The 21,789-nt window shown below is 45.2% G+C and overlaps 1 protein-coding gene across 2 annotated transcripts in view; it reads right to left on the minus strand.

The window, feature by feature from the left end:
* The window catches only part of PEAR1 (platelet endothelial aggregation receptor 1), a 390,559-nt gene that overhangs the window by 58,377 nt on the left and 310,393 nt on the right, over positions 1–21,789 (minus strand). For both annotated transcript variants that reach the window (XM_069604561.1, XM_069604559.1), the window contains exons 14-17: positions 20,444–20,590; positions 19,400–19,528; positions 11,560–11,688; positions 7,696–7,824 (exon numbers count right to left, since the gene is read on the minus strand). In XM_069604561.1, coding sequence (XP_069460662.1) covers positions 7,696–7,824; positions 11,560–11,688; positions 19,400–19,528; positions 20,444–20,590 — 534 coding nt within the window. The remainder of the gene's footprint in view (positions 1–7,695; positions 7,825–11,559; positions 11,689–19,399; positions 19,529–20,443; positions 20,591–21,789) is intronic.

A 21,789-nucleotide genomic window follows, 5' to 3' on the forward strand; every position in this document is an offset into this window, starting at 1 on the left:
AAAGTACTGTTCAACCTTCAACAAGCCTCAACTTTACAGAATGAACGAGAAATGCGTTATGCCACTGCTCCAATCTTTACATGGCCATAGCATCAGCTGAGATGCAATCAGTCTCGCTTCCCCCCATCACTGGACAATGAAATGTCTCAGAAGAAATAGGAGCGTATACAGACAAGGGCCGTGCCTATCAAAAACAAACAGAAAACAACAGAAACGGAGACACACAGATGCGAAGTGGGTGGGGAGCTATGGTGGTAATCATGGTGAAGAATGCACTGCTTGGAGTTATATCTAAATCCCAAAGAAAGCTCCCTCTTACTTTGCTGTCACTCTTTCAGCCCCTTCATCCTCAGGGGCACAATGCTTGCCCATTTGCATACTCTCTCTATTTGGGCAGAGAGGGGAGCTGCAAGCATCCCTATACAGCGCCCTCTCTATGGGGGAATTCAACACATTGTGGGTGGAGAATGTGCCAGACGCAATCCCAGGAAAGCGGTATCTCTCTACACAGCAAGTGGTCTGTTCTATAGCCAGATTTAAAAACTGCTTACCACGGCTCCAGTACACTCCTCCATCTGCAATCACGCCCTTTCCCATCACAATAGCCCTGCACTCCTGGCAAGACTGAGGGAGCCAGAGTGAGCAGAGAAATTACAGTTTTTTTGCCCTGTCTTTGTTTTATTACAAAGATTATTGCGTAGCAAAAACAAAATAACAGTGAAAAATAATGTATCATCTCGTCATCATATAATGCAAATGATATGGCCCCCTGCACACATGGGCCCCTCTCTATTATTCATATCCTTCTTTTCACTTCTCCCAAATGGAAGATAATCTAGACATCCAAAAATCATATATCAAAAATCTTGCCACGCTCTGCAAAGGTTTCTTGGTATACAGTGATTTAAACGAATGAATTCATTCATAACGAATCCAAAACAACGAAAAAGAACGAATTCTTTGGTAAAAATATATATGGAGTGGGGGCTAAGGGGTTAAAACGGGTGCGAAGGTGCTTGGGATGGGCTTTCAAACATAGGGGAATGGAGGGTTGAGGGACTCCCCCAAAATTAAGACAAAAGACATTTGATATTTTTCGTTGTTATTGGTTTGTTATCAATTCATTCTCTGTTGTTTGATTGGTTTGAATCACATAGAACCGGGTTCTTACCCCGTCATTTATTTTAGAACTTGCATTTGTTGTGCCCATAAATATATACCACCTGTCTGCATCCTGACCACTCATCTTGTAATCTAACAGTCTGTAATTATTTCTTCCACAATTGATAACTACGATCTCTCCTTCCCTTTCGATACCTATTTTTCATGCCTGGACAGTCCCCCAAATTCTGCGCCAATATTAGTTACGGTGTCTCTATCGGATATCTAATGCAAATCACCAACCATGGACATCTGCCTTCAAGCTTAGAAGCCTTCTGAGGCGTATAATGAAATGTGGCGGCTATAGAGTACTGCGTTCTCACAAGAAATTATGATCTTTAAAAAGTAATCAAAACTGTGCCTAGCATACCAGTGCTTGCTGTCTGTTCCACACTTGTCCCTCTTTCCTTTTTACATCACCTTTAGCACTGAATATGCTCGACACCCTTTCGATATCTACTATCATATATATTCTTCTGGAAATTTCAAAGAGGAACTTTTGCCAGGAATTTCTTCGGAAACACACTCGCATTTATTGAAAAAGTTGTACTTCAAGCATAGCTAACCACTGTTAAATTCTGTATCCAGGCTACCTTTGCACTCAAAGCAGTATCTGCTTTTGTGTTCCCTCACACCATGGATAGTAAAAGCCTAAGCACTGTTTGACCTGTCTGCAGCTCCAGAGCCAAAGTATGAAATTCTACAAAGAAGCAAAGCTGCCCTTTGCTTATTCATGGGATAAGTCCATCTGTAAGTATGCTGCGCAGAAAAGAAAAACCCAGACAGATGTTTCCGGTTCTGTCCTTTCGCAAAAGGCTTCAAAAGTTGCGCCCAGAGCAAAAGAGTTGAGACGTCCGTCCGTAAACGCAGATGGCAAATCTGTATTACCAAGCCCTTTCCACGCCTATTGTTATGAAGCTTTACACGCAATTAGTACCAATAACAATACATCAGCAACACATTGTCTTCTATTCCACTTCTTGGAGTAGTTTAGAAAGAAACCAAGCAAGGGGAGAGTTTACCCAGTGATAGAAGTGTACCAAAAAAGTAGTGGAACTGTGAGTCGGGGGAGACAGAGTAGGAAGGAAGGGAGCAACATGCAACACATTTCTCTAGGGTTTCAGCCATGCTGGGTGACAGCCCATTGAGTTGAAACGGATTTCAGTTTAGCTGTAACTGATATCCTGTGGTAAAGTGGAGAAGTGTGCTTTAACTTCACCAAGAACAGTTCCGGAATGGTGAAAATGGTTGCAAAAAGCAGTGGAGCTGTTAACCGTAAAAAATAAAAGTGGTGGAACACACCGCTCCCGACCGTTCCCGCTCACTTCGACCACTGAGCTAACCACCACATTGTTTAGCAGGGAATGCAACTACAGCCTAGGAAACACATTTGGTTCGGAGGAGCACAAGGTGGCATATGGGTGTGGCATTTACCCATAAACCTTCTTGCTCACACACAAAATCAGTCCGCGGCTGGGGCCCAGCATAACTAAAGAGTTTCTCCAGTTTACACAGGCTAATTATAGCAATTACCTCAGTGGTAGAAGTGTAACAAAAGAAGTAGTGAAACTCTGACTCTGGCAGGGATGGGGCATCAGCAGGAGCGTACGGAAGGGCATGTGGGCATTAAAACGTGTTTTTCCCTATTTAGCCCTTTGGCGAGTCTTTGTTTTGTTGTTGGACATTTGCACACCATTTCAATGTGTATTTTTGCAAGAATAAATAGAAATAGCGGTAAGGTGTTTTTATTTCTCCAAAATGTAATTCCACAGTCTTCATAAAGTCCTAACTTTTTAATGTCACACAACCATATCAAATCTGACATTCTTAGCTATAATGACCCCCAAAGCGGTCCAACAATTGTGTTTATGTGATGAACGATTGCTCACAAATGAGTCATAAAAAAGGGAACAGGGACAAACACCAATAAAACAAAAACATAGATCCAAGAAATAAACTATGTGCAATCATGTTTTTGCCAGAGCTTTTAGGAAGATCAAAATAGGTGCACGATATGATAGGTATGCGCTTCTACACTTGCACAGCGCGCTGCCCCAAAGGTGCCTCTTAGCAGAGCTGGCACATTGCTTTACTGCGTGCCAACTGGCAGGAGCCCAAGAGAAGTGATCAAAATCAAAGACCATATCAAATTAAATGATGGATTGCCTTAACTGCAAAAAGAGCAGAACTGGAGAAGTGTGCAAATAGTTGTAGAAAGTAGGAACTATAAACAGTATTCAATAAAAGTAGTACTCACATCCCATTTGTTGACCTTTGATTCATTAGCTGTACTTAGGTAATACATGCTCACTATACTGCACAAACAAAACATGTCAGTAGCCTATGTTCTCGCTACCAATGTGATGCCGCACTGATGTACACAGCACTATGACACTACACCTCTGTTGTATACTGTACTGGTGACACCCTGTACTAGAATGGGGAGCCACCGTACAAAGCCGCGCAGTGGCTAAGCCATCTGTCAAAGTGATCAAATAGTGAAGGGATCACACTATTATCACGTCCTAGGAAATCACTGTGCTCACCAATGGCGAGGTCCCAACTGGAACATTGCTTTACAATCTGGGGGACCTCTGTGGGTATTGCATGCAGAGCAGGTGGCAAGAGGGGCAAAGATGCACCAGACCCGGACCTCTCAATGGAGGCTCACCACAGTGGCACAAGGTTTTAATCCAAACCTAATGGAATGAAGGCAGCACTATCTTGATGTTATGACCTCGCATCATTGGCAAGGAGTCTGTGGAGCAATGTTAGAACACATCTGCACAGAAGAATCAGTGGGCACATGGTATCACCGTCAGGTGGACACGTACGAGTCACCTGACGAAGGCATTAGTACAGCTGCGCTGACATGGAATTTGCGTGTCAGGGGCAATAGTATAGGAAGCAATCCAATGGGGAAAAGGTTCTCTGTAAAATGCTCTGCAAGTTCCCGCATAGCAAGCAACTCTGGAAATTGTCAATGAGCCCTCGGCCCTTCCCTGCTGTCAGTGGGCCTCATTACGACCCAGGCGGTAAGTTACCGCCTGGGCCGTGACTTTACCACCATGGCGTAAACTACGTTTACGCCATGGTGGTAGGCGGACTTACCGCCCCATTCCAACCTTGGCGGGGCGGTAAATCCCCATTTTCCCATTTTCCCTTCCCCATTCCCATTTTGCCCCATAGGGCATAATGGGAGTGGGGAAGGCGTTAATTACGCCACCGTAAATTACGGTGGCGTAATTAACTCCATGGTCCCTTAGTGCCATGGATTTTAACACCTGCTAAAAGCAGGTGTTAAATCCGCCATGGCGCTAAGGGACCTCGTACTCAGGCGGTAAGGGTCGGCGCTGTTTACGCCGCCGTAAAACCCTTACCGCCTGAGTTGTAATGAGGCCCAGTGTCTTTGTCTGACATTGCGAACCCTGTGCTGCGATTCAGCAAACTACTTAACAGTACGTGTTCTGTACTAGACTATTACTCTGTGCAAGAGTGCACTCCTCTCTCATACTCAGGGGAGTTGCTAGGTCTGGAAAAGACCCGGGGCTACGCTGATGTCGGAACTGTTGGGACTGGGGGCTAGCTAGTCTTTTGGCTGTAGCTCCTGAGATTCTATCCGGGGCTACAACCAAAAGATCAGGGGCTCTAGCCCCCTTAGACCCCCCCCTAGCAACGCCCCTGCTCATACTGCATATCATCATTACATTTGCAGTGTGAAACTGCTCATTACAAGCAGTGGTCGAAGTGAGCGGGAACAGTCGGCAGCAGCGTTGCACTACTTTTATTTTTTACTTTTAACAGTTCCACTACTTTTTTCGCACTTCTACACTTTAACACCCAATGTTCCAGTTAAAGTTAGATCTGTTTCAACTCAATTGGCTGTCAACCAGCATGACTGTAACCTCAATTGGCTGTCAACCAGTATGACTGTAACCCTTAAAAAATGTGTTGCATGTTCCTCCCTTCCTGCCTACACGGTCCCCTGCCCTGGTCACAGCTCCACTACTTTTTTTTATACGCTTCTACCACTGATTACAACACAGCATTACATGTCTGTACAATCAAAGCTGCGCTTGTGTGTAAACTGCACTGCAAGGAATAAAACGAGTCGTCTGTGCACTGGCTGTTTAACAGTGATCGAAGTGAGCGGGGACGGTCGGAAGCTGTGTGCCACTACTTTCATTTTTTTTCTGTTTATCATTCCTCTACTTTTTACGACCATATTCTCCATTCTATACAGAAGATGCCCCCATTCATGTCCCTGTGCAAGAGTAAAGTGATATTAGGAGCCTTAGTTACTAGTCACTTAGACTATTGCAATGCCGCGGCCGCAACACTTGTCACATGTTGCACTATGCGTCCGCCCACCCTCTCCCCTGCTGAGACCACAGTTCCACTACTTTTTTCGGGACACTTCCACCACTGGGATTAGACGCTGTTATTTATGGCGATAACCACCGTTTGAAAGCAAGGCTGTGAAGTGTTGGCAGGACTGAGACACACTTGGAATTGTGAAGTGTTGATTAGGATGGTTTACGCTTTGGTGAGAGTTGGTTATATTTTTCAATGGATAGCGACTCTCGTATTCAGTAGACCCCTGAGAGAAGACGGAATTGTAGCCTGCACGGCCCATGACCAAAAAAACAGAGCTAGCGCAATCAACTTGCATGGCTTTCTGGCTCCGAGATTAAAGGCATTCATTCCTTGTAGACCATGCATTTTATTGCCCAGACACCACATTCTCGTTATTGTTATCCAAGAAAAGGTCAAGAACAGTAATGGGACAGATAGAAAGCTGAATAAGATTCATCGCCAATCCATTGCATTCCAAAAAACCAACAACAGTAGCCAACAAATAGCTGAGCTCTATCATCGTGCCGACATACATACATTCAAACGTAGCGCACATGTGTTTTCCACACCACCAATCCAAACCACTACCAGGACCAAACAGATGAACAAGCACAAAAGAATGACATGATTGGGAATAGACAGGTGAACTTGCCTGCCTCTGCTTTACATGGCTCAGCTGAGCGATAGACAGTTAAAGACTTCTATGCAGGCACCCTATACTGTCGGTGATCCGGAGAATCATCCACAACTGACCTCACATAAGGGGATGTTGCCAGGCCCACGCCGGAGCATTGAGGAGGCACGTGCCACCTCCACGCATAACGCGCAGTTGCTACTGTGCGCAAAGCAGCAACGTGACCCTCACCTTGCCGTATGCTGGAGTAAGTTTTCTCCTAATTCTTCTTATTATTTGTTTTGGAACATTTCTTTTCAACATTAAAGTATAGGAACAGTGTCACAGCAACAAAAAAAAGTATAAAAGCACTGCTCCCAAACGCTCCTACTGACTTCGACCACTGGTGTACATGGCCGGTAATGGCCCGGCCCGCCAGCCCGAGATTAGGCAGACCCGGGCAAAGCAAGGGTTTCGGCAAGGGCTGTTCACTGTCACTGGCAATGTACTGCCCTTGACAATGGCTGATAGCTATTCGCACCCTGGGGTTTGCTCGGGGTGCAATTAGTTACAAATACAATCTTACGGGGATGGGCTCCACACGTGCATGAGCCCAATCTCCTGTAAAAAACAAAGAAGTTGCCCGCTACCTACATCTCTTTTCCATTTCCATGACGCCGGCTGCGCGCGGGAGCAGTGCAGGGACCAGAGCACAAAACTCTGATCCAGCAGCTAAGTGGGAGGGAGGGACAGGGTGCCGAAAGGGAGCAGGATGTCTTTGGGGATGGAGGGGAGGGTGGGGACTTGCGCAGGCAATAGGGAGAACCTCCCTGTTGTCTTCCCACAATCAAGATGGCATCTTGGGTGGCTGGAAAATGTGTTCTTGCCCGCATTTCCAACCACCTGACTGGCGGAGCGCCTTTCCCTGGGTGAGAATTGAATTTATTTGAGGTGCTTTGAGAAAGGATGGCCGCCACTGTCTCTTTTTTTTGAGAGCTCCACTACAGAACACGCTCCCCCAAAAAAGTGGCATTGTGAAAATATGAGTAGCATCACCTGCTGCTTATTATCTCATTCTCCAGTGCCTTCAATCCACCCTCTTTCACCAATAATAAACAAATAATGTATAATTTACACAAGCATCAATTGGTAAGTTAGTTCATGCTGTATGCTGCACAAATATATTTCCTTATAAATCACTGCAACACAAGCCGAGGAGGCAAACATAATTAATTCACTGAATTTGATAAAAGCTTAACTGATACACTGGTGTGCCTGTTCAAGAGAAAACACACATACAAGTCAAATGGCTAATCAAGAACTACTTGGCAGCTTAGCTGACTGTGCTTCCTGTAGACCTGCAGTATTCCAACCCCAAAGAGAACTGATTTTAGTGACAGTGCAGGTACTGACAGTAAACAATATTTAATACCAACGAAATGTACTATATTACCCCGCTAAAGAATCACAATGATTTATCCAACAGAGTAGCCTTGCCATGGCATGTGCATAGAACATTACCCCTGAATGGAAACACTGATCCCTAGGAATGATCAAATGCTTACTTGCTTCGCAGAGGATACCGTGGTATCCAGGAGGGCACACGCACTTTCCATTCCCGTGGTGGCACTCCGCCTCATTCTGGCACTTGCAGGGCTTGGCACATTTCTCCCCATAAAATCCTTGGATGCACACTGCAAGCAGAGGAACACATATGCTCAGTCACCTATGAAGTGCGCAGGCTCAGAGGCGGACTATGCATACATACTATGGCCTAGTCTCACGTTTTCAGAGTATGTGGGAATTCAGTTGGTGGTCCTCACATTCCCACAGTCCATAATGTTTGATTTAAAGAAAAGGTAATTCAAATATTTGCCATAAGACATTTTTTTTCAAAAAGCCCATTATTAGGACATTACCATAAGCAAGGCCATGATAGAAAATATTCAGTAGCTAATAAGTGTATGTGTGGTTTGTGTATCCCCTAACACACTATTCTTTTGCAAGATGTGATTTGGACAGAAGGACATTTAGAGTAGGATATTTTAGGGAGATTTACTTGCAGTTTTATCCTACTTACTGGGATCTGGAATCAGTAGCAAGAAACTGTCCCAGAGTCAAGATAGATGCATGGAAATCCAGGCAAACCATTCAGGCCAGAAAAATATAAAAATGATTGCTCAATATTAAAATGTCTGATAAATGATGTGTCCTAAATTCTGCCATTAAGTAGCACATGAAGAGGTGTTTTAATCCCTTACTAAGGGGAGCTGGAGCCATATCAATGACATTATGTCTGGCCCTTTGATCGGATTGTCAGAACACATTAATTGGGATAACAACTGCGGATATGATACCACACTCAGAGCTGAAACTTCTCTACATGCTTTCCGTAAAAATCTCAAAACGAATCTCTTCAACTAACTGCTTACACCTACCTTCCATCCCTGCTCCCCTTCCTCATGCTTCCCATCTGCTCCCTACTATTTGTACATATTACGATTGTCTGTTGTTTGTTAATGTAACCAAGCTATGATCACCTACTGTAACAAGCGCCACAATGCTTCTGGGCTGTTGTGCGCTCTACAAATGTGAATCAGCAAAAAAATGTCAATGTTAACTGTGAATAGTACGTCCCAAGTATTGCTCTGGATGTGAGCCCAACCTTGTCTTAGATGATTGAAGCCTCATCGTATCCCTTTCAATAGAAATGTCTGTGCCTGAATGTTGGACACATCAAATCAGAACCTGTGATCATCCTTGACTATCACTGCTTGCAGAATTCAGGACTGTGCTACTGAGGTTGCGGCGTTCTTGGAGAAACTGAGAACAATAGCTTTGGGGGTGCGAGGTCTATATTTTTTATATTTCTGTCAGCACACATAGGCAGTTAGGGCGTGTGTCCCCCTCTGTAGGCAGTAGATCAATGCAACACCCTGCCCGACGTCCTCTGTCTAATGATGTGATGAATTCTGAAGCCAGCAGGTACCAGAGTATTTAGGCTTATTGCAGAGGTTTGCTGATGGGCTTCTGTTGATGTTTGCATCATTCTGTAATGTTGATCTGGCATCATTGATTGCCATTCAAAGATTGTGTTTCCATCATATGCTCATTAAGATGACCAAGCCTTCTCATTTTATTTTCTGGTGTGGGCGTGGTCCAATGTTCTAGCCGTAGTTGGTATTAAGGGGTTTGCTGGGTGTTCTAACTGTTCCGTTTAGTTTCTGTTTGTTCTTCCTTGGCATTTGGGGCTGCCAGAGGGCTTAGTGTAGTAGACTGGTAGATGGTGGTAGGAAATGGATGCTGGATAAGGGTGGGGGCAGTGTATATAGAGAAGGAAGAAGTGCGGTTCCTTGTTTAAGTTTCTGGTGATGCAGCATTGTTCAATATCAGCTGATGTTGGTGTGTCAAGATTAAGACCTGTGCATGATTGCGGCTCGTGTGAGTGAAAGGCCTGGGGTTAGCAACACAACTACTCTGGTGTGTTGTTTTGGGTCATCTTAAATCTGAAAAGTTCGCTACAGACTTCAACTGTGGCTTGCATCTTGCTTGATCTGTGATTACTGCTCTTTCTTCTCCCGGCATCCGTGCGGCTTGGTGGGATATGCAGAGAAACGCAAGCGTGTCTCGTGAGATTGCCATCTCAATTGCGTGAAAAAATGAGTCTGTTCTTTGAATGCCTGATTCCTGGCAAAAATAGGTGCCTCCAATTTCCCAATGTGCTTTATTGAGATGCTTTTCTTTCACTTCTTTAGACTGTCCATGTTTACATGTAAACGCAAGAAAGTCATTTATCATTGCACTCAAAGTCTGACAGTAATTGATTACGATGGGGAAAGGGTGGAACCAGAAGGTAAGGGCCCTGGGTAAGTGGCCATTCATAACTCTGTTGTACATTTGTTTTGTAAGTGGAACAGCAGGGGTATGAATCTCTGCTGCTCTACTTGCATTTCTGTCCCTAAAACAGGGATAGAAAGGCTGTGTTTGGTTGCATTTCACTAGGACAGGCCCTCTCAGGGATAGTCACTGTGAAATAATGTCACAGAGCCCATGTGGTGGCTGGATCCCGTCATACATCAGTTTCGGGGACCTTCCCCAACACTGATGCATGCAGGGTGTGGGGTGGGGGGGCTGCCCAGCAGATCTTTTATGCTGCCGTCCAGCCCCACTGAAATGCACAGGCCACCTTTGAGAATAAGGTCTTGGTCAGTACCAAAGGTGCATCTTCTTTGCTTTTTTTTTATTGGCACTTGGTTTCGAGAATCGTCCATTTTGTGTGAATTTCCTAGGAATCTCAAATTTGCACTTAAGAACAGTGTTGAGAATCTGCTACATCCGTTTAACGTAAGGCTTTTCATATTCCCACCTAGTCATTTTATGGACAACAATGATAACACAAACCCACGACTAAGCACCGCCACATATTCCTTTTCAAAGCGTTAATAGAACGCATGCTTGAATACTAGACCTCTTTGAGCGGATGGTCCTGCTAGGTGAGGAGGTAGTGCTCATCCTGGTTTAAGAGAAGTATAATCTAACTGTCTGGAGAGCATGAGGGTGCAGGACCCAGTGTTTTACAATGTCTACATATTGCTCTGCCCTACTCTTGCCTGGCATTGGTGCCACCTACCAATGAAATCTATAACTAAACACCTAACAGTTTAAATAACCCCAAGGATTTGAGGCTTGCTGATAACACCCGCTCCGTGATGGTATCCTCTTCTGCTTTATTTCCATCTGCGCCTGAATACGATTTGGTTCGTTGCGTGCAAGTTACAAATAACTCAATCAAGCAATCAATAATATGCAATATTTTGTCATGTTGACAATGCTTTTGACCCACTATTTTTAAAAATATCATAATACATCTGTGTATTCCATTGGGGATTTTGTATCGTGTTCATACAGCTGGGCAGCTTTTTCAAAGCACATCCCTGAAGTAGAATGGAAGAGAAAAGGTGAGGGTTGGTAGGAAGGTTCAAGCGTTGTGTATGGAACTCGGGACCGGTTGTCCAAGCTGTCGTCGACAGTAGAAGGCTTCAGGACAGCGGGGGTGCTTGCAGCAAGGAGGATCATGGGGGATTTCAAGACTCTGCAGTGTATCAGGAAGAAGTCTTTAAGGCTCACGTGGATGGGAGAGCGGGCCAATGGTCGCAGCCTTGAGTGTCTGGCGCTCCACCACTGATCCACTTAAATGGGCAATGGGGAGGTCATTCGTTATGGGCCCTTTTTCATTCGTCCCACTCTGGCATACAAATAAAGACGTGGGCATTTACTCTCTATGTAGCCTGGACCTATTCTTGTATAAGGGTTGGCATATGGCGTTTTCTTAGTCCATGCCCACCCCGCCTTCTTCCCTGAAGGACTGGAGAGGGGGAGGTGACAGAAGCAGGTTACGGGGCACAATGTGAAGACTTTGTATACTATACCTTGAGAGCAGTATTTTCCTGTCCACCCCGGCTGACAGGTGCACTCTCCGTGTTCAGCGTTGCACTGGCCCCCATTCTCGCAGTGGCAGGGGTAAGCACAGTTCACCCCCCAGAATCCTGGCATGCATGCTAAAAGAGACGAGAGCAAGACAATGAATGAACTCTACCTAAGGCCACTTGACACAAACCAATACATGTACAAATATTGCTTCAGCTACATTTTACGATGACTAATTATTCCATCGAGCTGGCTGCATGAGCCCACCATGTGTTCACTAAAAATCCAGCAGCATAGACTGTGGCCACACCAGGTGACATGTAAATACTCCCTTAAGGTGGACCTCTATCACATGATGTGCTCACAAAATCTTTCCTAAAGGAGGACTGATATTAGATCACCTGCTTCCTACTCATTGCTGCAACCAGGTCATATGTTCAGTAAACATTCCCTTAAGGTGGTCTATCAAACTCCATGTTTAATAAACATTCATACAAGATAAACTACAGTCCTTTTATGTTTAAACATGAATACATTCAAAGTGGGTCCAGCTTCCACATATGCTTTGTAGACTGATGCTTGGCGCTGCTTCTTGGATGTTCTCTGGACAATTGCAGGCGGACCACAGTCAATAAATCTTCCATCAAGAAGTCTGAAGCTAAACATCTGTCTAGGGAGGACAGCTCAGGGGCAACGTGCTCGCCTTGGAAACAAGACGACACGAAGCAACAAAGGTTCGATCCCCGGGTCCGTGCTTAGAACCTCTGGGTAGTAAGCGCGTTATAAATACGCAACTAAGACATATTCCTGTAACAGCGCCTCGATGCCCCCGGGCTCTGTGAGCGCTTTAAAAATGCAAATAAATAAATAAATAAATCCATTAATGGGCAACCCCGCCCCTGTTGACTGCAATTACCCCTGACACTTCTGCAATCTCAGGAGACCATTTCTCTGGGCAAACATGGAACAGCGGGATCCTCCCGAGTGCACGTTTTGTGAGGGGGATACTCAAAAAGGCAAAGGAGTACAGATGTAAGACCAGGGCAGACATTCACATTTTACGAGACAAACATGATTGTAAGGGCTTCCTGCATTAAAGTGGCCACCTAGACTTAAATCAGGCTGAACACAGGCTGAGAGCGGACCAGGCCACGCTAGAGTAGACAGATCGTGGTGGTGAATGGCAAATCCTGGTGCCTCCACAGCAGCAGACTTTAACATCATGACCCGTGAACCCTTATTGCAATGCTCCTTTGGTTGACAGGAGTGTTGCTGTGTGTTTGTGTTATATCAGGCTTATTCCCCCTCGAACGTCTGAAAGCTGTTATAAAAGGTGCTACTATTGCCTAAATCTTTCATACTAATTTAATCAGCGCAGGAGTTGACCATGCTTTGATATGAATCTGTGCCACCGAGGTTACACACCAAACCATCAAACCATTGAATCAGCTGCCCGGTGTCACACAGGTATCAAAATTCTGTGTGACAAGATAACTACTGCCCTGCAGGAGTATAGCGATGAGTAGTGGTTTCTAAGCTCCTACTCAGCCCCAGACTACTACTAAAACAGTAGTTGGGAGAGTGTCAAAGGCAGCTTTGCTGGGTCTTTGCATTGGGTTGAAGTTGCTCAAATGGCTTGAAATGGCTGCAAGTGACTATACACTGCAGAGAGATACAAAGACAGATTCTATTGGTCCTTGGGGTATTGTGGGAAAATTCTCCGGGTCCCTGAGAAGGGGGGTTCCATGTGATAATCTTGCAGTGGAAAAGTCGCCGGGTAGGCAACCTTTTTATCCTGACTCCTAAAATTCTTTCCCCAAATATTCTAGGAGGAGTATGATTATATATTATTACCTCCAATCCTAGAATATTTGGGGAAAGTGTTTGTTTGTCTGCAAGGTGCATTTTTAAGGAATTGTCACCACCTGGTGGCCATTTTCACGGCAACATTATCCCTAGAAAGGTGAGTCTGTATTCTGCCATTAACCGCCAGGAGGCTGGCCAGGTTCACTTACAGAGCTTTCCACATCTGCAGGCAGAGTCCTGGGCATCAGTGCACAGTAGCAGTTAGGCTTTCGCCCAGAAGGTCACTTCAAATGCTCCTCTGGAGTGGTTGGGGAGAGGGTCTACACCCTTCTTGGACATTCTTCTCTTCACGCAATGGATGGGAACTTTGGGCATGCTTGCACCCAACAAGGCTCCAGTGAAATCTTCTTTGCAATGCTTCCAAGAAGGTTCTTCAAGATGGTCCTTCTAGATGATTCCTCAACATGATACAATTAAGGGTGGGGGTGTCGCCACATTAGTGACAAAATAACTATTGCTCTGCAGAAGCACAGAGTTAAGTAGTATATACTTCTCCGACTCTGCCCCACACTACTATTAAACCACCAATGATCTCAGGCATAAAGGTAAAACAGGCAGAACCGGAATGGTATACCCCTTTCACAGATTAGGGTAGATTTGGACCAGGGCAGGCTATACTCTCCAGAAGAGGATGTGAGCTAATGACACCAAAGGTTTTGGCCAGTATTATTGTACATTCCTAGGGGCTACCAGGTCAAATCTAGATATGACATCCAAAACAGTAATAGTAGTGGGATACCAAAATTAAAGAATGTCCGACTAAGGGTCTATAAAAATAGGAGACCTTAATTAAACTAAAGATACAAAGACATTAATCAAAAACAGTGTAACCCACCCTATAATATAAGGCACAGACTATGCAGACTTTAGGTTGACAGAGGCACTCTGGGTCTGTAGACAGGGGGAGACAGGCAACATGTTTAGCAGCAATGTTCAAGGTCAATGAAGATGTCTGAAAAAAGATAGAGGACTCCACTTAAGTCTCTTACAGGGTGAGTTACAGTGTTTTCTGATTAGTGTCTTTGTATCTTTAGTTTAATTAAGGTCTCCTATTTTCATAGACCCTTGGTTGGACATTCTTTAATTTTGATATCCCACTACTATTACTGGTTTGTATGGGCCTCACCGCCTTAAGTAGGCAATCTGCTACAGTGAATTGTTCCCCTTGTAGTCTTCTCTAAGGGGTGAAATCCGATCTGCTCTGTTCAGATTGTTTTCACCTGGTGATGACAGTCCCAGAGTGCTTTGTCTGCAGGAAGTTGAGGGGCTACACAGGCAGTGTGGGAGCCCTGGGATAGTCTAAGGTGGTGATACCCTTTTCTGAACTCTTCTCTCTTGGGCTACTCTAACTCCATCCATTCGCCTGCCTGCCTGCCTACATAAACAATGCTCTGGTAATAATACCCTGGTATGGTTTCCTGTGGCCTGGCAGAGCTTGCCCTTTGAAGCACTGGGCCTTTCCCTGCCCCTAGGGGAAGCTATTGTCCTCCTGGAAAATAAAAATTACTTTCCAGGCGAACAAAGACTTTTGCTGGGGCTTGATGCAAAATGGTCTGTTTTGGAGGAAACTCAAGCCCAGACAGGGAATGCACAGGAGGCCCTGATAGGAAGGGCACTAAAAGCCAAGGTGACAATTTAGTGACACCAAAGGTTTTGGCCAGTATTATTGTAGATTCCTATGGGGCTAACATGTCAAATCTAGATATGGCTTATTTGCGTTTTTTAAACTGCCACCAGGCCATGGGAGCACACAATTATACACTTTTGGATCAGTGCTGCCCTCACAGAAAAGGCGTTTCTGGCTGGTGGAACTTTGGGTTCTACCAGGGCTGTGTTCAGGAATGCACATGTTACTGTGCAGCGCCCATGTTGCCAAACTACATGGCATCTGCTGGAGGGTAACAGCAGACAGGCCCAGCAAAGATACAGGTTTGCACTATGATTTTCAGCAGGGGGAATTTATCAAAGTGAGCCTGATTAACAGATCATTTTTCGAAGAATTACCAGCGTCATTTTGGGTTACAAAAATCAAAACAAGCTCAGGCTCCTACACCTTTGTAATTGGCATTCTGTCATACCCTTCTATGGCCACTTTGCCACCGCAGATTTGTCTATTTCAAGACTTCTGCTAATCTTGCTGCTGCAACAAGTGTTACTCCTTGTGATGGCTGCTCTCAGTGTGCCTTGTCTGTAGGAAATTAGGAGGGGTCTCATGGAAGGATGTGTGTCCTGGCATATTCAAGATGGCTGGCCGCTTTTCCAGTGTGCAATCTACACCCATCCATCATGTCCGTCCCCATGTCCCCTTTCTGTCTTGGTCAAAAGGGCTTCATGTGTTGTGGTTTAAACATACGAGCCAAACTCAATACACAATGGTTCTACGGCTTCAGGTCCATTAGAAACCAGGTAGAAATAATAAATGACATCGGATTGAGTTTTGGCAATCATTTTAACTGTATTTTCTCATCTGCCATTATGTCAAACCTCGATATAGGTTGATATTTCTCTTTAGCCAAAGCTCAGCCACCAAACAAAGGAGGCTATGCAGTTAAAATTAATTTTGAACATGGGTGCCAGTACTTTCAAATACAGACCATGGCGAGTGGAATTCATTTGGTTCTAGTAGGCTGTTTTAGGAAGGCACATGTTACTCTGTAGTTACCATATTGCCAAATTATATTGCAGCTGATGGTGTGCCAGTAGACAGGGCCCAGCAAAGTACACATGTATGAGCTTTACTTTTCAGCATGGAGTATTTTGAAAGTGAGGCTTGTTTAGCAGAGCCCACTTTTTGAGAGACAAAACTACCATCATTTTGCATAGCAAAAATCAAAAAAGCACCGGATTGCACACCCTTACATGGGCATTCTGCCATACTATACTTTCATTTTTTACCTGGCGAGGGAGAGATTCACAGATTCACCACTTCCAACTCAGCCAGTTAAGAAGTGGAGTAACACGGGCCTTCCATCAGGATATAGTCCCGTTCGCTACCTGCCTGTATCTTGTATGATCTCCATTCCAAGGAAGTGGGACTTTTCCACCCCCCTTATTTTCAATACATATCCCACATCATTTTCTGTGTTCTATTTTTTGTGGGACTTTTACAAACATTAATTTTTTTTTTTTAACATCATAGGTTCGTGACTTAAAAGATATATTGCCAAAATCAACGCCATCAACGGAGCACAAAGAATACAAATGAAGCAACATGAGATCATAGAAGAGCACCAAGCCGCAGCCTATTACCTACCTGTCGCTTCCCTGTCCATGCCATCAGTTCCCATTTGCTTCATGTGGGCTCCTGCCAGGCTTGCCTGTCTGCATACCAGGCCCCAATGCAAACCTCGCCCATCGGATTGATGACTGAATGAAAATCCGAGTGCATGGCTTTTGACATGATATCCAGTGCATATCTCGTTTTCTAAATTGCATTTTTCAAAAGATCATTCTCTGAAGGTTGTCATGTCATCATTCCTAGCATTAAGCAAGCTTTCTTCACTGGACACAACACTAACAGGTAAGTATGTTTGCACCTTTGGATACATTTTAGGAACAAATGCAAAGGTGTTGCAGCACCTAAAATGATTTCCAAAGTTCAAGTTAAAAAGGGCAAGGATGTTATGTTATGAGAAATTGCAGAGCGCAGCTATCACCAACCAGCAAGGGCATCATGGTGCTGACAACAGGAGCAGGAAAAAATAGAACAACCAAATTTAGAGCAGAGACGTTTTTAAAAGACGAGACAGGGATAGGTGATTGTGAGTTGTGCGAAGGGAGAGGGGGAGTTTGTTCCACATCATCGCAGCGACAACAGAGAAGGCGCGGCCCCTCTTCCTGGCGTGTTTAAAAGGCGGCACCTGAATTAAACGTGCACAAGAGGAGCATAGGGCACGGAATGGAGCGAAAAGGTGAAATTACACCTGCAGATATTTGGGGTCGGTGCCATAAAAGGCCGGATGTACAATACAAAGAGCTTTGAATTTAATATGCTTCGAGACCGGGAGCCAGTGGAGGGAACGGAGACTAGGGCTGATGTGGGTGTGCACGGGCGAAGAGGTAGCAGCTCTAGCAGCAGAGTTTTGTAGGATTTCGAGAGGACGAAGAAGGTAGGCAGGTTGGGCTAGAAAAAGAGAGTTGCAGTAATTCAACTCCAGTCCCAGAGATGGAAGAAGACACCATTGGAGCACGAAGGTGAGCAGGCAGAAATGGGAGAACTTTGCGCAGAAACCCACGTTTAAAATGCTCACACTGGTACACAGCACTCAACTGGGCCTCTGCTGATAGAGGGGATGAGAGCGTTAAACCGAGATCTTTAACAATGGTGGCTGGCTTAAGTAGAGGACCATGGGATGAGGGCCAAAAAAGTGGGGTCCATAAGGCAGCAGCAGAGGGAGGACGAACCACCAGTACCTCTGTTTTTTCGCTGTTAAGGTTCAACCAGTTATCACTCACCCAGGTGTTGACCGACTGCAAGCACGTACTGCAGTGCTCTGCTATGTCATGTTGAACCAAATCGGGACATAGAATGATCTAGGTATCATCCATGTAAAAATAACAGCAGAAATCCTAAAGACTGTATGAGTGAAGCCAAAGGTTGAATATAAGCATTAAACAGGGGAAGAGGGCAGAACCCTGGGGTACACCACAAGTTATAGGAACAGGAGAAGAAAGGTGAGGGCGGAAGGAAAGAGATTGGGAACGATCAGATAGAAAAGAGTGGGACCAAGTCAGGTCCGGGCCCGAGATGCCTGCAGAGGCAAGCTTGCTAAACATGATGGAATGATCGATGGTGTTGAAGGCAGCAGACAGATCTAACCAAACCAGCGCTCTGATACCACCTTGATCCGTAAGCCAAACTAGGTCATCAAGGGCAGAAACCAAGACACATTTGGTGCCCCGGCCAGGACAAAACCCGGACTGAAAAGGATCAAAGAAATTAGACTTCTCCAGAAAAGAGCTGAAGAGAGGTGAACCAAAGATCCAAGGAGCTTTATGAGAAAAAGAAAGAAAAGAAATGGGGCGAAAATTAGCAGGGAGAAGAGGATCAAGAGAGGGGGAACATGTTAAAGGTGAAAAAGGGGTCAGTGTGAGCAGAAGAAAAATAAACCATCTTTAAATTAATTTTAGAGACCCCCTTCCCAAGATCTCCCAAAATTAATTAAAATGTCCCTTTTCTTTAAAAATGGATATTGTAACAAGGGTGAAAATGGGGGAAAGCGAGAGTGAGGAGGGAGGGATAAGTTTAAGTCTTAGAAGGTGCTTATTAAGATGCTTGAAATTGATTTCAAATGAGTGGAGACGTTTAACCAGTGGTTGAAGGTTCAGACTGAAGAGCCTAGAAAGAGTTGAACCCTGGGGCACACCACATGTAACAGAGAGAGGCGAGGATTCAAGAGAAACTAGCTCCGCTATTTGAGATCCTTTAACATTAACTGATAGCTAGAGGACTGGATTCATCAAACTGACCAGATTATGGTAAAAGATCCTACCAGGTAACGACTGCATCCTTTTCAATTTCAGGCCAATTCAAATGGATTTCGGGTCTAGTACTATTTGCTTTGTCACGAAAATATTTTTCTGTGCTACTGTAGATTTGTATGGTTGGCATTACTGTACTTTGCAGCATTCTGGTGATTTAAGCTCATTGAGCACTTAAAACCCGCTCTTTGGCTATGCTCTGTGATATAGAAATGCTGTTTGTCAGCCGGCCATTAGGGAATGCCTCCTGGAACATCAACTTTGTGGAGGGAATGGGGGAAAACAAGTTATAGGAACATTTGGGTGCATGCAATATGCAGGGGGCTAAGAGAGAAGATGCACAAGTTCTAGCTCCGCTATTACACCCAGTTTTTGCTTGACCCAGTGGTCCATTTCAGCACAGGGCATGCCACATTGGATATAAAGCTACGCCTCTTTCAGCAGGCAGAGAGATGGCGCATGGCGAGCTGCTCTCACACTCTGACGTGAACTTACGCTGGGAGCAGTCGCTGCCCATCCACCCGGGGTAGCAATCGCAGGTGCCATGCACGTTGTCGCAGGTGGAGAAGTTGGAGCATTTGCAAATCCCGGCACATTTCTTCCCATATCTTCCGGGCAGGCAGGCTGGAGAATGTCAGAAAGAACAGACTGGTTACATCATTATTGTAAGGGAAACCTAGCTTTCTCTGCAGCATGTCAGCTCAGGCATAGGTCACGCTACAGCTGTTACAGATGCTAGAAGGCAGAGTTGGGTAACCCCCAGCCAGCAGTGATTATCCGCCGGCCCAAGGTTTAGCAAGTGACCTTTTTTCACTACTGTGGCGCAGGGACACGCCCTTCTTGATGGAACTAGCTCCTACCAAATTGCATCTAGGAAGGTAGGAAACCCAATGGAACAACAGACAGAGGCCCAGCATGTCTGCCCATTTCAAGAATAGTTGCAGCAGATTGTGTGCACTTTAGAGCTCAGGGGCAACGTGCGGAGGGACACAGGTTCGATCCCCGGGTTCCCGCATAAAGCACGTTATAAATAACCAATCTTAGGGCAATTAAGGAAGATGCGGACTGGACCACAGGTAAATCTGTTTTCTCAAAAGTTCAGGTAAGACTTTGAATCCAATGGAGCAGTTGCCTGGTGTTCATGGCATGTTACTGCATCTGGACATTCAGAGTCAAAAGCTATGGTAGGGTAATTTTTAGGAGAACCAGCGGTTTGATAGCAATTTGGCGAGTCATAGGCCATATGGGACGTGCTTAGATGTTGGAATATTTATAAGACAGTGCATTCCTCCCCCGCAGTCAGGTATAAACATACGCCACGCCTGAAGATTGCGGTTCAGGAACAGAGGCATCAAAATGGCTGAACGTCTGGGAACCGTTCACCATCTGCAGACTCTGCCCTACCTGGGAAATGGTGACTTTTCAGCAGACTGGTTCATGGTGATAGAGTCAGTCCCATGCCAGGTTTTCTTGCCCTGCAACAGTCTATGCCTAACTCGCTTGCCCACCATAGAAACATCATTTGTGGTCCTGGCTTACTGCGCTGGCAGGTTGGTCCTCTGTAACCGGGGGCACAGATGCAGCTCCCATCTTCCGGTGAACAGGTTGCCCCATTCATACAGGCACAGGACATGTTGCAGTTTCGCCCCCAGCGGTCGTCTTCACAAAGCAGGCTGCACCGCACACCTGCAAAAAAACAGAAATGATATGGTATGAATGACAGACTGCCCTTTCTAATGTGGATACGGGCAGGTTATGTCGCCCCCTCCCCCCCAAATTAACCTCTCATTTGGAGGTAGGCCTCCATGTACAGTATCTAGCCTGGGTACGGTAGCGATGCACACATTCTTTACATCAGCAAGAGCAATGGGAAAGTCTTTCTGCTTTTGTCATGAAAGAATGGTGTCAACTAACCTTCTGTACAAGCGAAGGATGTCAGGCCTGTAGGGGGAACTCCCATTGTCCCTATAGGTCTCCATCACAGTGTACATGAGCCTGGGGAAAAGGGCTTGGATGGCTGCCTGCTTTAGATTGGTTAGGGGTAGGCAGTGTAACACAGTTAGAGAAGGTATTTGTAGCCTTTTTAGATTTGGCTGTAAGGTGGTATTAAAACACCACCTATATAAACTATTGCATTAGAATAGAGGTAGGGTGAAATGGCCTATGAGGATGGACACAAAGCTGGCAGGTGTTATTAAGTTAGTTACACACCCATCGACTACCCATAGCCATACTTATCCCTATGGCCATTCACACCCACTTCCTGCTCCTCTCCACCCAAAACACATCCTTCGGGGATCTCTTTGATCTAGGTTTATCAAGCCTTACCATCAAACGTTGTGCTTGTAGTGCTGCCAGTGTTTGTTCAAAGCGGTCTTCTGAGAGATAATGGCTTAATTGGAGTTGTAAACCCGCTCCTGGTGTAATAAAGTGTCTTAACCAGGACTGCCTTCAGCCACTCGATTTATAAGCACTAGGAGTGCCCTTCACTGAAGTCCTGTTAATAACAAGCATTGGCAAAGCCAACGTCTACATATTAGGCATTTGGCAGGCACTGCTATTATATGCCCAGGCACAGGCACCATTCTGAAGCTGATACCATTGATGACCAGTTAATACCACTATGACAGTGCCTGGCGCATTTCCCATGCCTATAGAAAGCCAAAACTGTTGTCATTGCCAATGCTTGTATACTTTGATATTTCGGAGGCAGGTGTGCAGCCAGCGATCAGCGCATTGCTGGTAAGGGGTAACTTTGAACTTAGGACTAGAAAATCACAAAGGCTTTGGTCTCCTTTTGAGAAGTAGCCAATTTGCCATATGAGATGTTACTTCAAAAGTGGATCCTTGCAGAGGAGTTGGGCCATTATCCCCCCTTGTACCGA

Source organism: Ambystoma mexicanum, chromosome 1p (assembly GCF_040938575.1).
Source record: "Ambystoma mexicanum isolate Mex_15411 chromosome 1p, UKY_AmexF1_1, whole genome shotgun sequence".
In the NCBI taxonomy this organism is placed as follows: domain Eukaryota; kingdom Metazoa; phylum Chordata; class Amphibia; order Caudata; family Ambystomatidae; genus Ambystoma; species Ambystoma mexicanum.